Genomic DNA, 13,935 nt, shown 5'->3' with positions numbered 1-13,935 from the left:
GTTCCTCGGGCACAATGCTCTACATAAGAACAGAAGAATTAGGAGCAGGAGTCGGCCATTCGGCCCCTCGAGTCTGCGCCGCCATTTAATAAGATCATGGCTGATCATCGACCTCAACTCCACTTTCCTGCACTGTCCCCAAATCCCTCGATTCCCTTAATATTCAAATATCTATTGATCTCTGTCTTGAATATACTCAACGACTGAGCCTCCACAGCCCTCTGGGGTAGAGAATTCCAAAGATTCACCACCCTCAGTGAAGAAGTTTCTCCTCATCTCAGTCCTAAATGGCTGACCCCTTATTCTGAGACTGTGATCCCTGGTTCTAGACTCCTCAGTCAGAGGAAACATCCTCCCTGCATGTACCCTGTCAAGCCCTGTAAGAATTTTGTATGTTTCAATGAGATCACCTCTCATTCTTCTAAACTCTAGAGAATATAGGCCTAGTCTACTCAATCTTTATCAGCCTCACAACCCCACAAGATGTCTGCGCTCCTGAAATTCTGGCCTCTTGAACATCCCTCATTATAACTGCTCAACCATTGGTGGCCATGCTTTCAGCTGCCTGGGCCCCAAGCTCTGGAACTCCCTGCCTAAACCTCTCTGCCTCTCTACCTCTCTTTCCTCCTTTAAGACGCTGCTTAAAACCTATGTCTTTAAACAAGTTTTTGGTCACCTGCCATAATTTCTTCTTTTGTGGCTCGGTATCAAATCTATCTGTTTTGTCTCATAATACTCCTGTGAAGCGCCTTGGGATGTTTTACTACGTTAAAGGTGCTATATAAATAAAAGTTATTATAATAATCTGTCCTCCTGGGACACCGGAAGTGCTGATCTGTACAAGCCGCCTTACTGCTTCCGCGCAACCGTCTGGCTTTGCGATTATTTGACACCTACTTCAGCTGCTGAACGATCATCTCCTCCTCGTTCAAGTATTTCTGCCTCTCCTCCTCCACCAGGGCGCGCTGGCGATGCAGCGGGTCTTCCTTCTTCCGCAGAGCTTCCGTTACCCTGATGCTTATCTCCGACTCCAAGCGTTTCATCATGTTCTTCATGGTGTCCTGGCTCTGGAGCTGTCAGAGAGAGCAACGCACAACTCATTGGTACCAGAACTGAGAGCATCTATCACTGATCACTATCAGGAAAGATTGAACAGCCTGAAGCTCTTTTCTCCAAGAGAGAGAGGATGGAGCGGTGACTTAATGGAGGTCTTTAAAATAATGAAGGGGTTTGATAGGGCAGACGTAGAGAAGATGTTTCAACTTGCGGGGAAAACTAGAATTAGGGGCCTAAATGTAAGATGGTCGCTGATAAATCCAATGGGGAATTCAGGAGAACCTTCTTTACCAGAGAGTGGTGAGAATGTTGAAATCGCTGCCACAGGGAGTGGTTGAGGCGAATAGCAGAGATGCATTTAAGGGGAAGCTGGATAAACTTCAGGGAGAAAGGAATAGGTTATATTGATGGTATTAGATAACGAGAGGTGGGAGGAGGCTCGTGTGGAGTTTAAATACCGGCATAGACCTGTTGGGCCAAATGGCCTGTTTGTGCTGTAAATTCTACGTGCCCACTGGGGAGGGGATGAAATTTGTCACGAGCACCCAGCAGCCAGAGCTGGCTTGTCGGCCAACAGTTGAATGCTTCTGGGCACCCACCAAACTGGAAAGGACCTGACAGCAAGGTAGAAAGTCTAACCGGCAAAGTTTACATATCAGCCCACTGTGCTCGCTGAACTACATCGGCTCCACGTCGCATTAAAATTCTCATCCTCGAGTTCAAATCCCTCCATGGCCTTGTCCCTCCCTATCTCTGTAACCTCCTCCAGTCCCACAACCTCCCCCCCCCCCTCCCCTCTGCGATCTCTGCGTTCCTCCAAATTTGGGCTCTTGTGCATTCCCCCGATTTCCTTCGCTCCACCATTGGTGGCCGTGCCTTCAGCTGTCTGGGCCCCAAGCTCTGGAACTCCCTCCCTAAACCTCTCCACCTCTCTACCTCTTTCCTCCTTTAAGACGCTCCTTAAAACCGACCTTTTTGACCAAGCTTTTGGTCACCTGTCTCATACAATGATTATTCCCCATCACTGAGCCTTCTCTCCAGGGTCCTGGAACAGTTAGCAGGAATGGGAACTCGGGAGAGCAAAGGAATCAGGAAGATTCTCTTCGATTTTGGGACAGGAGCAGTTGTTTCAAGTACCTCAGAACCATGGGCACCTGAGAGCGACTGCAGATGGGAAGATGGGTGAGGGCAGTCTAGAACTGTCGATGGAACTCTGAGATTAGATTTACATAGAAACATAGAAAATAGGTGCAGGAGCAGGCCATTCGGCCCTTCGAGCCTGCACCACCATTCAATAAGATCATGGCCAATCATTCACCTCAGTACCCCTTTCCTGCTTTCTCTCCATACTCCTTGATCCCTTTAGCCGTAAGGGTCATATCTAACTCCCTCTTGAATATATCCAATGAACTGGCATCAACAACTCTCTGCGGTAGGGAATTCCACAGGTTAACAACTCTCTGAGTGAAGAAGTTTCTCCTCATCTCAGTCCTAAATGGCTTACCCCTTATCCTTAGACTGTGTCCCCTGGTTCTGGACTTGCCCAACGTCGGGAACATTCTTCCTGCATCTAACCTATCCCGCCCCGTCAGAATGTTATATGTTTCAATGAGATCCCCTCTCGTCCTTCTAAACTCCAGTGAATAAAGGCCCAGTCTATCCGGTCTCTCCTCATATGTCAATCCAGCCATCCTGGGAATCAGTCTGGTGAACCTTCGCTGCACTCCCTCAATAGCAAAAACATCCTTCCTCAGATTAGGAGACCAAAACTGAACACAATATTCCAAGTGAGGCCTCACTAAGGCCCTGTACAACTGCAGTAAGACCTCCCCGCTCCTATACGCAAAACCCCTCGCTATGAAGGCCAACATACCATTTGCCTTCTTCACCGCCTGCTGTACCTGTATGCCAACTTTCAATGACTGATGAACCATGACACCCAGGTCTCGTTGCCCCTCCCCTTTTCCTAATCTGCCACCATTCAGATAATATTCTGCCTTCGTGTTTTTGCCCCAAAGTGGATAACCTCGCATTTATCCACATTATACTGCATCTGCCATGCATTTGCCCACTCACCTAACCTGTCCAAGTCACCCTGCAGCCTCCTAGCATGCTCCTCACAGCTCACACCGCCACCCAGTTTAGTATCATCTGCAAACTTGGAGATATTACACTCAATTCCTTCATCCAAATTATTAATGTATATTGTAAATAGCTGGGGTCCCAGCACTGAGACCTGCGGCACTCCACTCGTCATTCTGAAAAGGACCCATTTATCCAGACTCTCTGCTTCCTGTCTGCCAACCAGTTCTCTATCCACATCAGTACATTACCTCCAATACCATGTGCTTTAATTTTGCACACCAATCTCTTGTGTGGGACTTTGTCAAAAGCCTTTTGAAAGTCCAAATGCACCACATCCACTGGTTCTCCCTTGTCCACTCTACTAGTTACATCCTCAAAAAATTTCAGAAGATTTGTCAAGCATGATTTCCATTTCATAAATCCATGCTGACTTGGACCGATCCTGTCACTGCTTTCCAAATGCGCTGCTATTTCATCTTTAATAATTGATTCCAACATTTTCCCCACTATTGACAACAGGCTAACCAGTCTATAATTACCCGTTTTCTCTCTCCCTCACTTTTTAAAAAGTGATGTTACATCAGCTGTGAAATCACTCGAGGGCCTTAGGTATTATTTATGAGGTGTAGTGCAAGTGTATTTACAGCTTCGGGCAGGATTGTGACACTTCCTAAAGCCAAACAGTCGGCCAGACACTACCTGTCCCTCACATGAGGAACGGCGGCTTGGGCGAGGTCCTAGAGGGCTATTAGCTTCTGGAGAAAGAAGGAAAGAAAGGAAGGAAAGAAAGGAAAGAAAGAAAGGAAGGAAAGAAAGGAAAGAAAGAAAAGAGTAAAAGAGAAACAGAAAAGAAAACAAACAAACATCTCCCAAACCCACGACCTCTACCAACTACAAGGACCAGGCAGCAGGCACATGGGAACACCGCCACCTCCACGTTCCCCTGCAAGTCACACACTATCCTGACTTGGAAATATATCGCCGTTCCTTCATCGTCGCTGGGTCACAATCCTGGAACTCCCTCCCTAACAGCACTGTGGGAGCACCTTCACCACACGGACTGCAGCTGTTCAAGAAGGCGGCTCACCACCACCTTCTCAAGGGGCAACTGGGAATGGGCAATAAATGCCGGCCTTGCCAGCGATGCCCACATTCCAGGAATTAATTTAAAAAGGCACAGACACTGGATGAAACCCTTGCTGCCCTCTCGATGACCTGTTTATTTATTGGCTTTATTCATTCTCGAGATGTGGCTGTTTATTGCGCATGCTTGGCTCCCCTCACAAGCGACGTCCATATCACAGAAAATTACAGCACAGAAGGAGGCCATACATATCCCCAGAATGAGTTATAAAAAAAGAGCAATAATAATGCCGGGCAGCCAGTAGCAAGTTGTGCTGCGAGAGAGGGAGCGAGAGCGAGAACTGGATTGGCGAGGGGGCATAGTTTTAAGGTGGTTGGTGGAAGGTTTACAGGGGATTAGAGGGGGGGGGGGGGGACTTTGCAGAGGATTATGGGAATCTGAAACTCGCTGCTTGGAAGAGTGGTGGATGCAGAAACCCTCACCACTTTTAAATGGTTGGATGGGCACTTAAAGTGCAGTAACCTGCAGGGTTACGGACCTAGAGCTGGTAATTGGGATTAGACTGGATGACCTTTGTTGGACGGCGCAGATATAATGGTAAGTTCTGCAGGGAATAGAATACGGCCAGGGTGATCTCCTGGACTAGTTTCGATCGCCTGGATGGGTCGGAGAGGAATTTCCCCAGATTTTTCTCTCCTTAAATTGGCCTGGGTTTTTAAATCTGTTTTTTGCCTCTCCCAGGAGATCACATGGCTCCGGTTGGGGTGGAGTGTAGAATGTTTCAGTGTAAGGAGTGTCGCAGTTGTGTGAGGCGGACTGGTTGGGCTGGGTGCTCTTTGCCTTTCCGTCGTTGTTCATAGGTTTACATGTAACCGTGCGGCTCTTTGTCGGCCGGCGTGGACACGATGGGCCGAAATGGCCTCCTTCTGCGCTGTAAATTTCTATGTTTCTATGTTTCTATGACAGCGCTGACGATACCTGGAGCTTGCGCAGCTGCTGAAGTTGGTTCCGGAGATCGCTGGCGTTCTGTTGTAAGTCGTGGAGGTGGAGTTGCATCTGGAGCCTGGTGATGGTGGTCGGGTGACTGATGGACGCCGCCATCACTGCCGTCGAACTGGGCACGGTGCTGCGAACAGAGGGACTGAGAGCTGACGGCAGAGAGAGAGAGAGAGAGAGAGAGAGAGAGAACGTGCAATGAGAGCGAGAGAGAGAGAGAGAGTGAGCGACCCAGAGTTTTCGCACAGGTTTAAACTCCCGAGAAACTCTAGGCGAGGAGAGGCTGTGATGGGTAACACCTCGAGCGAATTTCAACAACACCATGGTGTGAAATGCCAGGCCCTTCAGTCCGCGCATCATGCACCGGCTTAGATTTCATCTTAAAGGTGTGCAAATATCACGCGGGCAGTCTAGTGCCTTCTGTGTCAATAGCAAATGGTGACAGAGGGATGTGGCGGGATCAGTAATTGGTAGGAGGTTTAGAAGAGATTTGAGGGGAAATTCCTTCACCCAGACGGTGGTGGGGGTCTGGAACTCACTGTCTGAAAGGGTGCTAGAGGCAGAAACCCTCACCGCATTTAAAAAGTACTTGGATGTGCACTTGAAGTGCTGTAACCTACAGGGCTACGGACCGAGAGCTGGAAAGTGGGATTAGGCTGGGTAGCTCTTGGTCGGCCGGCGTGGGCACTGATGGGCCGAAATGGCCTCCTTCCCTGCTGTAAATTTCTAAGATTCAGGGCAGAGGAGCTGGGGCAGGGGCTGCCGCGATTTCCAGCGGCTCGTTGCTTGCTACAGACACAACCGAAAACCATCGCAGCTCGCAAACCCTGGGGTTCAGTGCTGCACCTAGCCAGCTCACGGCTCATTTTCCTCAGAGTGAATTGCTACTTAAAGTATTTCCGTTTGACAATCAGACTGCAAAGAGGAGCGCGCACTTGGCACGTGATGAGGCAGTGATTTACCGCTGTGTTTACGCAAAGTTTGCCGCGGCCGAGGTTCCACGTGGCAAGATGCTGCCCTGTAGTAACTGCTGATGGTATGAATGTATGTGTGGGTCCCGCGAGATGGCAATGCGCAAACACTTGATGTGTTCTTATGAAATTCCGTTGCTCTTCAGATAACCCTTTGATTTTATCATTCTCAGGATGTGGGCAAGACCGGCAATTACCGCCCGTTCCCCCTAGCGTCCGCTGCAATCATTCTTCTAAAAAGTTTGATACAACTGAGCGGCTCAGCGTCAGGGAGTGTGGGACTGGAGTCACAATAGGCCCAGACCGAGCAAGGACAGCAGGTTTCCTTCTCCTCAAGTGTCAGCCGTGGCTCAGTGGGCGGCACCCTCGCTTCGGAGGCAGAAGGTTGTGGGTTCAAGTCCCACTCCAGAGCCTTGAGCACAAAAATCTAGGCTGACACTCCCAGTGCAGTGCTGAGGGAGCGCTGCACTGTCGGAGGTGCCGTCTTTCGGATGAAATGTTAAACTGAGGCCCCAGGTGGATGTAAAAGATCCCATGGCACTATTTTGAAGAGCAGGGGAGTTATCCCCAGTGCCCTGGCCAATATTTATCCCTCGATCAACATCAGAAAAAAAACAGATTATCTGGTCATTATCACATTGCTGTGTGTGGGAGCTTGCTGTGCGCAAATTGGCTGCCGCGTTTCCTACATTACAACAGTGACTACACTCCAAAAGTACTTCATTGGCTGTAAAAAGCTTTGGGATTTGGGACGTCCGGTGGTCGTGAAAGATGCTATATAAATGCAAGTCTTTCTTTTTGCTGTATATGTTTCTCGGACGGTGTGGAGACTGAAGAAGTCTGTCCGCAACCAACATGGCCGCTTTCTCTTTCTATCTTTGCAATCTGATTCGCCACTACCAATCATGTGATCAGCCGCAATACCACATGGCGAGCATGGACCAATCAAGAATGAAAGGGGACTCGATGATATAACATTCTTTCATAACTAACACAAAACTAAGATGTGTTGATGAGGGACTGTGCACATCAAACCCTTCACATGGTTGGGGGCGGGGGTGGGGGGCTGCGGGATTGAAATTATGGATATAGGAACAGGAAATAGATGTATACTCACTTCCAGTGCCCGAGCTCCCATTTATGGATTCAGATTTATCACTGCAAGAAAAATCAAAATATAATAATTGAAACAAGCATTAATTCTCCAGCCAGCTTTGTGAGCAGGACTTGAGCTCACAACATCCTGTCGTGCTGGACTATAACAACCTGCATTTATATAGCACCTTTAACATAGTAAAACGTCCCAAGACACTTCACAGCAGTGATCATCAAACAAGATTTGACACTGAGCGAAATAAGATGATATTAGGGCAGGTGACCAAAATCTCGGTCAGAGGTAGGTTTTAAGGAGCGTCTGGAAGGAGGAAAGAGAGGCGAAGAGGTTTAGGGAGGGAATTCCAGAACTCAGGGCTCAGGCAGCTAAAGGCACGGCCGCCGATGGTGGAACAATTAAAATTGGTGATGCGCAAGAGGCCAGAATTGGACAAGTGCAGAGATCTTGAAGGGTTGTAGGGCTGGAGGAGGTTACAGAGATAGGGAGGGTTGTAGGGCTGGAGGAGGTTAGAGAGATAGGGAGGGGTGTAGGGATGGAGGAGGTTACAGAGATAGGGAGGGTTGTAGGGCTGGAGGAGGTTACTGAGATAGGGAAGGTGTGGGGGCTGGAGCAGGTTACAGAGATAGGGAGGGGTGTGGGGGCTGGAGGAGGTTACAGAGATAGGGAGGGGTGTAGGTATGGAGGAGGTTACTGAGATAGGGAGGGGTGTGGGGGCTGGAGCAGGTTACAGAGATAGGGAGGGGTGTAGGGATGGAGGAGGTTACTGAGATAGGGAGGCATGTAGGGATGGAGGAGGTTACAGAGATAGGGAGGGTTGTAGGTGTCATGTATTCAACTATCATTGTAGCCCATGTATAAGCTGATCTAAGTTGTACACCTTGAGAACATTGACCACAACAGGGTGAACTTGTGGGAGACACTCCTAACCTGGACTTTCAGGTATAAAAGGGGAAGCTCCACCCACCTTCATCACTTGAGGTCTTGGTAATAAAAGTAACTGGTCACAGAGTGACCTTCTCTCAAGTATGAGCCTCGTGTGCATTTATACTGTATAGTAAGGACATATCATTGGCGACGAGAAACTGGGATTTAAACCACCGGGCATGGCCACTAGCAGCAAAGAAGAGAGGTACTGTGTTGGTGATGATTGGGACGACTTTATTGAGAGACGACAGCAAAGTTTTGTCACTAAGGAATGGTTGGGACAGGATTCGACCGACAAACGCAGGGCTCATCTCCTGACGGTTTGTGGATCCAGAACGTACTCCCTGATGAAGGACCTCCTAGCGCCAGAGAAGCCGGCAGACAAGAGTTTCGAAGAGCTCAGTAAGTTGATCGGGGAACACCTTAAACCGGCGAGCAGCATGCACATGGCGAGAGACCGGTTTTACATGCACCGGCGAGAAGGGCAAAGTGTTCCAGACTTCGTGGCAGATCTCCGGAGACTGGCGAACCGATGTAAATTCCCAGATGCATGCAGATCGGAGATGCTGTGAGACTTTTTTATTGAGGGCATCGGGCACGCTGGGGTTTTCAGGAAACTGATTGAGACCAAAGACTTGACCTTGGAAGCGGCGGCTCTGATAGCCCAGACATTTATCTCAGGGGAGGAAGAGACCAGCATGATGTATGACAAAAATCTTGGCTCAAATCTGGCAAACGACCAAGGAGTCAACATTGTTAACGCTGCTCTCTAGGCAGACAAGGGCAATCGGACATGCCCCAACATGTAGTCGAACCCAAAGGGGGCAACTCAACAGAGACAATGGCTAGCTGAACAGCAATTCATGCCATTGCAATGGACAATACGGCCAGTAATGGGGCCATCAACACCAATTAATGGTGCGCTTAAGGACAGTTACAGAGACAGTCAGAGACGATCGACTGGTAATGGACCTTTTGTTTCCAACAATGGGGCTGCCAGCTCATGCTGGAGTTGTGGAGGCAAACACCCAGCCAGAGCTTGCAAGTATCAGCAATATACCTTCAGAAACTGCAACGTCAGCGGTCACTTGGCGCGTATGTGCAGGAAGCCTGCAGCCAGGTTGATGCACGAGGAGGTCAGACCCGATGTAATCCCTACGAGGCCAAATGAATACTGGGGGAAATCGCTGGAAGCTGAAGTTCAGCGAGTTCATGTGGAGCAGACATACAATTCATATACCAGAACGCCACCGATAATGATGAAAGTGCTCCTCAAATGCATCCCAGTATTAATGGAGCTAGACACGGGGGCCAACCAGTCCCTGATGAGTATCAAACAGTTCGAAAGGTTGTGGGTGTCCAAGGCCAGGAACCCAAATTTATTGCCGATTGACGCACAGCTACGGACATATATAAAGGAGATCATTCCGATACTAGGCAGCGCCACGGTAGTCGTGACCCATAAAGATTCGGAGAACAGGTTGCCACTCTGGATTGTCCCGGGGGATGGTCCCGCACTACAGGGGAGAAGTTGGCTTGCTGTCAAGAACTGGAAATGGGGCGATGTCAATGGAATTTCTTCTGTGGAGCGAGTATCATGCTCACAGGTCCTGGACAAATTTGACTCATTATTTCAACCCGGCATCGGCACTTTCATGGGGGCCAAGGTAGTGATTCACATAAACCCGGACGCCAGGCCAGTACACCACAAGGCCAGAGCGGTGCCGTACGTGATGCGGGAAAAGATAGAATGCGAATTGGACCGCCTGCTGAGGGAAGGCATCATCTCGCCAGTTGAATTCAGTGACTGGGCGAGCCTGATCGTGCCGGTGCTCAAGGCGGATGAGTCGGTCAGGATATGTGGCGATTACAAGGCCACCATCAATCGGGTGTCACTCCAAGACTATTACCCGCTACTGCGAGCGGAGGACCTCTTTGCGACGCTATCCGGTGGCAAACTTTTTTCAAAATTGGACCTGACCTCAGCTTACATGACCCAGGAGCTGGCGAGTGAGTCGAAGAAGCTGACCACCATCACGACACACAAGGGGTTGTTTGAGTACAACAGATGTCCGTTCGGGATTCGTTCGGCCGCCGTGATCTTTCAGCGAAATATGGAAAGCCTCCTCAAGTTGATTCCAAGGACGGTGGTTTTTTAAGACGACATCCTCATCATGGGTCGTGATACTGAAGAACACCTCCACAACCTGGAGGAGGTGCTACGCAGACTGGACCGGGTAGGGCTGCGACTGAAAAAGGCGAAGTGCGTCTTCTTAGCTCCAGAGGTAGAATTCCTGGGGATGAGGGTAGCAGCAGACGGGATCAGACCTACTGTGTCCAAAACGGAAGGAGAGAGCACCCAGACCCCGTAACACGACAGAGCTGCTTTCGTTCCTGGGGCTCCTGAACTATTTTGGTAACTTTCTTCCCAAATTGAGCATGCTGTTAGAGCCACTACACGTGCTCCTATGCAAAGGTCGCGATTGGGTCTGGGGGGACATGGAGGAAAGGGCTTTTGATAGAGCATAACAAATTGCGTGCTCTAACAAACTGTTAACGTTATATGACCTGTGTAAGAAACTTGTTTTAACATGCGATGCATCGTCCTATGGGGTCGGGTGTGTGTTGCAGCATGTGAATGCCAATGGTCAGTTACAGCCGGTAGCTTATGCCTCCAGAAGTCTGTCCCAGGCAGAATGGGGCTACGGGATGGTAGAAAAGGAAGCACTAGCATGTGTATATGCTGTAAAAAAAAAAAATGCACCAGTACCTGTTTGGCAGGAAATTTGAGCTGGAGACAGATCACAGACCCCTAACATCCCTTTTGGCTGACAACAAGGCCATAAATGCGAATGCATCGGCCCACATCCAGAGGTGGGCACTCACTTTAGCTGCCTATGACTACACAATTCGGCACAGACCGGGCACTGAAAACTGCGCCGATGCACTCAGCAGGCTCCCACTAGCCACCACTGAGGGGGCAACTGAGCATGATGCTGAGATGGTCATGGCTGCTGAAGCTTTCGAAAGCGAAGGCGCATCTGTGACAGCCCATAAGATTAAAGTCTGGACAAATAAAGACCCGCTACTGTCTTAAGTTAAGAAATGTGTCCTGAATGGGGACTGGGCAGCCACGTATGGGGCATGCCCTGAGGAATTTAAACCGTTTCATAGGCGCAAGGATGAACTCTCGATTCAGGCCGATTGCCTACTGTGAGGAAACCGAGTAGTCATGCCCCAGAGGGGCAGAGAGGTGTTTATCAGAAGACTTCACAATAAGCACCTGGGCATTGTCATGAAGAAGGCAATTGCCAGGTCACACGTTTGGTGGCCAGGGATAGATACATACCTGGAACTTTGTGTTTGCAGGGGCAACACGTGTGCCCAGCTGGGCAACGCACGCAGGGAAGCCCCCCTTAGCCCCTGGTCCTGGCCCGCCAAGCCATGGTCACGCATCCATGTGGACTACGCAGGTCCTTTCATGGGAAAAATGTTTTTGGTTGTAGTAGACGCCTACTCCAAATGGATTGAGTGTGCCATTTTAAATTCAAGCACATCCTCTAACACGGTAGAAAGTCTACGGGCAATGTTCGCCGCCAATGGTCTACCGGATGTCTTGGACAGCAACAATGGCCCGTGCTTCACAAGCACTGAATTCCAGGACTTCATGGCAGGCAATGGAATCAATCTTGTCAGAATGGCACCGTTCAAGCGGGCCTCAAACAGCCAGGCAGAACGAGCAGTGCAGATAATCAAACACTTATCACGCCTCCTGTTGGCCAATAGATCCTGACCACACTCGCTCACAGGGGTTCCACCCACAGAACTGCTAATGAAAAGGACGCTCAAAACCAGGTTATCCCTTATACACCCTACTATGAAAGAAATTGTTGAGAGCAGGCGTCAGTCACAATGTGACTACCATGACAGGAATGCGAGGGCGCGATGTATTGATGTCAATGACCCTGTTTTTGTCCTTAATTATGCTGCAGGGCCCAAATGGCTTGCAGGCACTGTGATTGCCAAAGAGGGGAATAGGGTTTTGGTAGTTAAACTTACCAATGGACAAATCTGCCGCAAACACGTGGATCAAACTAAAAGGAGGTTCAGCAACCCCATAGAAGAAGCAGAGGAAGAACACGACGTAGAGTTTACTCCACCACAGGTGACCGAACATCAGAACCAAGTGGAGGAGAGCCCAGTCACTGTGGGCAGTTCGGACAGGCCTGAGGCATCGCAAACAGCAGACACTCAGGCCAGCGCCCAACAATCAGAGCCCCAACTCAGGCGCTCTACAAGGGAGCATAAACCACCAGAGAGACTTAACCTGTGATCCCAATAAAACTTTGGGGGGAGGTGATGTCATGTATTCAACTATCATTGTAACCCATGCATAAGCTGACCAAAGTTGTACACCTTGAGAACATTGACCACAAGGGGCTGAACTTGTGGGAGTCACTCCTAACCTGGACTTTCAGGTATAAAAGGGGAAGCTCCGCCCACCTTTATCACTTGAGGTCTTGGTAATAAAGGTAACTGGTCACAGAGTGACCTTCTCTCAAGTATGGGCCTCGTGTGCATTTATACTGTATAGTAAGGACATATCAGTAGGGATGGAGGAGGTTACAGAGATAGGGAGAGGTGTAGGGGCTGGAGGAGGTTATAGAGATAGGGAGGGGTGTAAGGCTGGAGGAGGTTACAGAGATAGGAAGGGATGTAGGAGAGGGAATAAAAAATTAAATTGAAGGTTGAGAGGGTGAGCGATTGAGTTATTTAGACCATCCCACACCCTGTGCTGGTAGCTGAACTCTGACAGGGCAACCTTATGGGATGCTACAATCAGTCTCAGTGATTCTAGGTTAGGGAGAGGGAATCAGAAAGGAAAACAAGTGAGGGAAAGGCTAGGAATGAATGACTGACAGATCGATCTCAGCGATGGGGATTGAAGGGAGTTTTTCTGGGTGCTTGGCGAGAGCGGGGGATAATTTGGATCAGCAGCATTGTTGCAATGTCGTTGCGTGGGAAATACAATATTTCCACAAATTGGCGGCCGTGCTTCCTACATTACAGCAGCAACTACAGTTCAAAGGTACTTCATTGGGTGGGAACTGTTTTGGGATGTCTTGAGGTTGAGAAATGCACTATATTTCTTAATATAAACCGAGGCCCCGTCTGCTCTCTCAGGTGGACGTAAAAGATCCCACGCCCCTATTTCGAAGAAGAACAGGGCAGTTCTCCCCAGTGTCCGGGGACCAATATTTATCCCTCAATCAACATCACCAAAACAAGATTATCCGGTCATTATCACATTGCTGTTTGTGGGAGTTTGCTGTGCGCAAACTGGCTGCTGCGTTTCCTACAGCGACTACAATTCAAAAGTACTTCATGGGCTGTAAAGCGCTTTTGGATGTCCTGTGGGATGCGAAAGGCGCAACTATTTCTTTTAAAAAGATATATAAATGTACATTCTTCGCTTTATCCGTTCTGATTTGTTTTCGCCCCTCTCTCTAGTTCGGTGATGCTGAGCTCGACTGTATCACCCTCACCTCGAGCGATAGCACAGACCGAACCAGGACTCCCCCCAGTGGGAACCTGTTCAACCTTCGCCGTCGCCAGGCCAGGTCCAAGACCACCCCAACTTCTGTCGTCGCGTTACAGTACGTGGACGATGCCTGCGTCTGCGCACATACAGAGCCTGAACTCCA

At 49.3% G+C, this 13,935-nt stretch overlaps 1 protein-coding gene across 1 annotated transcript in view; it reads right to left on the bottom strand.

The window, feature by feature from the left end:
• LOC139233892 (SRC kinase signaling inhibitor 1-like) overlaps positions 1-13,935 on the bottom strand; it is a 363,645-nt gene that overhangs the window by 55,095 nt on the left and 294,615 nt on the right. Inside the window, exons 9-11 of the mRNA XM_070864537.1 lie at positions 7,310-7,350; positions 5,204-5,373; positions 898-1,073 (exon numbers count right to left, since the gene is read on the bottom strand). Of these exons, the coding sequence (XP_070720638.1) occupies positions 898-1,073; positions 5,204-5,373; positions 7,310-7,350 (387 nt within the window). The remainder of the gene's footprint in view (positions 1-897; positions 1,074-5,203; positions 5,374-7,309; positions 7,351-13,935) is intronic.

The sequence above is a fragment of the Pristiophorus japonicus genome, chromosome 21 (assembly GCF_044704955.1).
Source record: "Pristiophorus japonicus isolate sPriJap1 chromosome 21, sPriJap1.hap1, whole genome shotgun sequence".
Lineage (NCBI taxonomy): Eukaryota > Metazoa > Chordata > Chondrichthyes > Pristiophoridae > Pristiophorus > Pristiophorus japonicus.
Note: the sequence above shows the minus strand (reverse complement) of the source record. Positions and strands in the feature narration are given on the sequence as shown.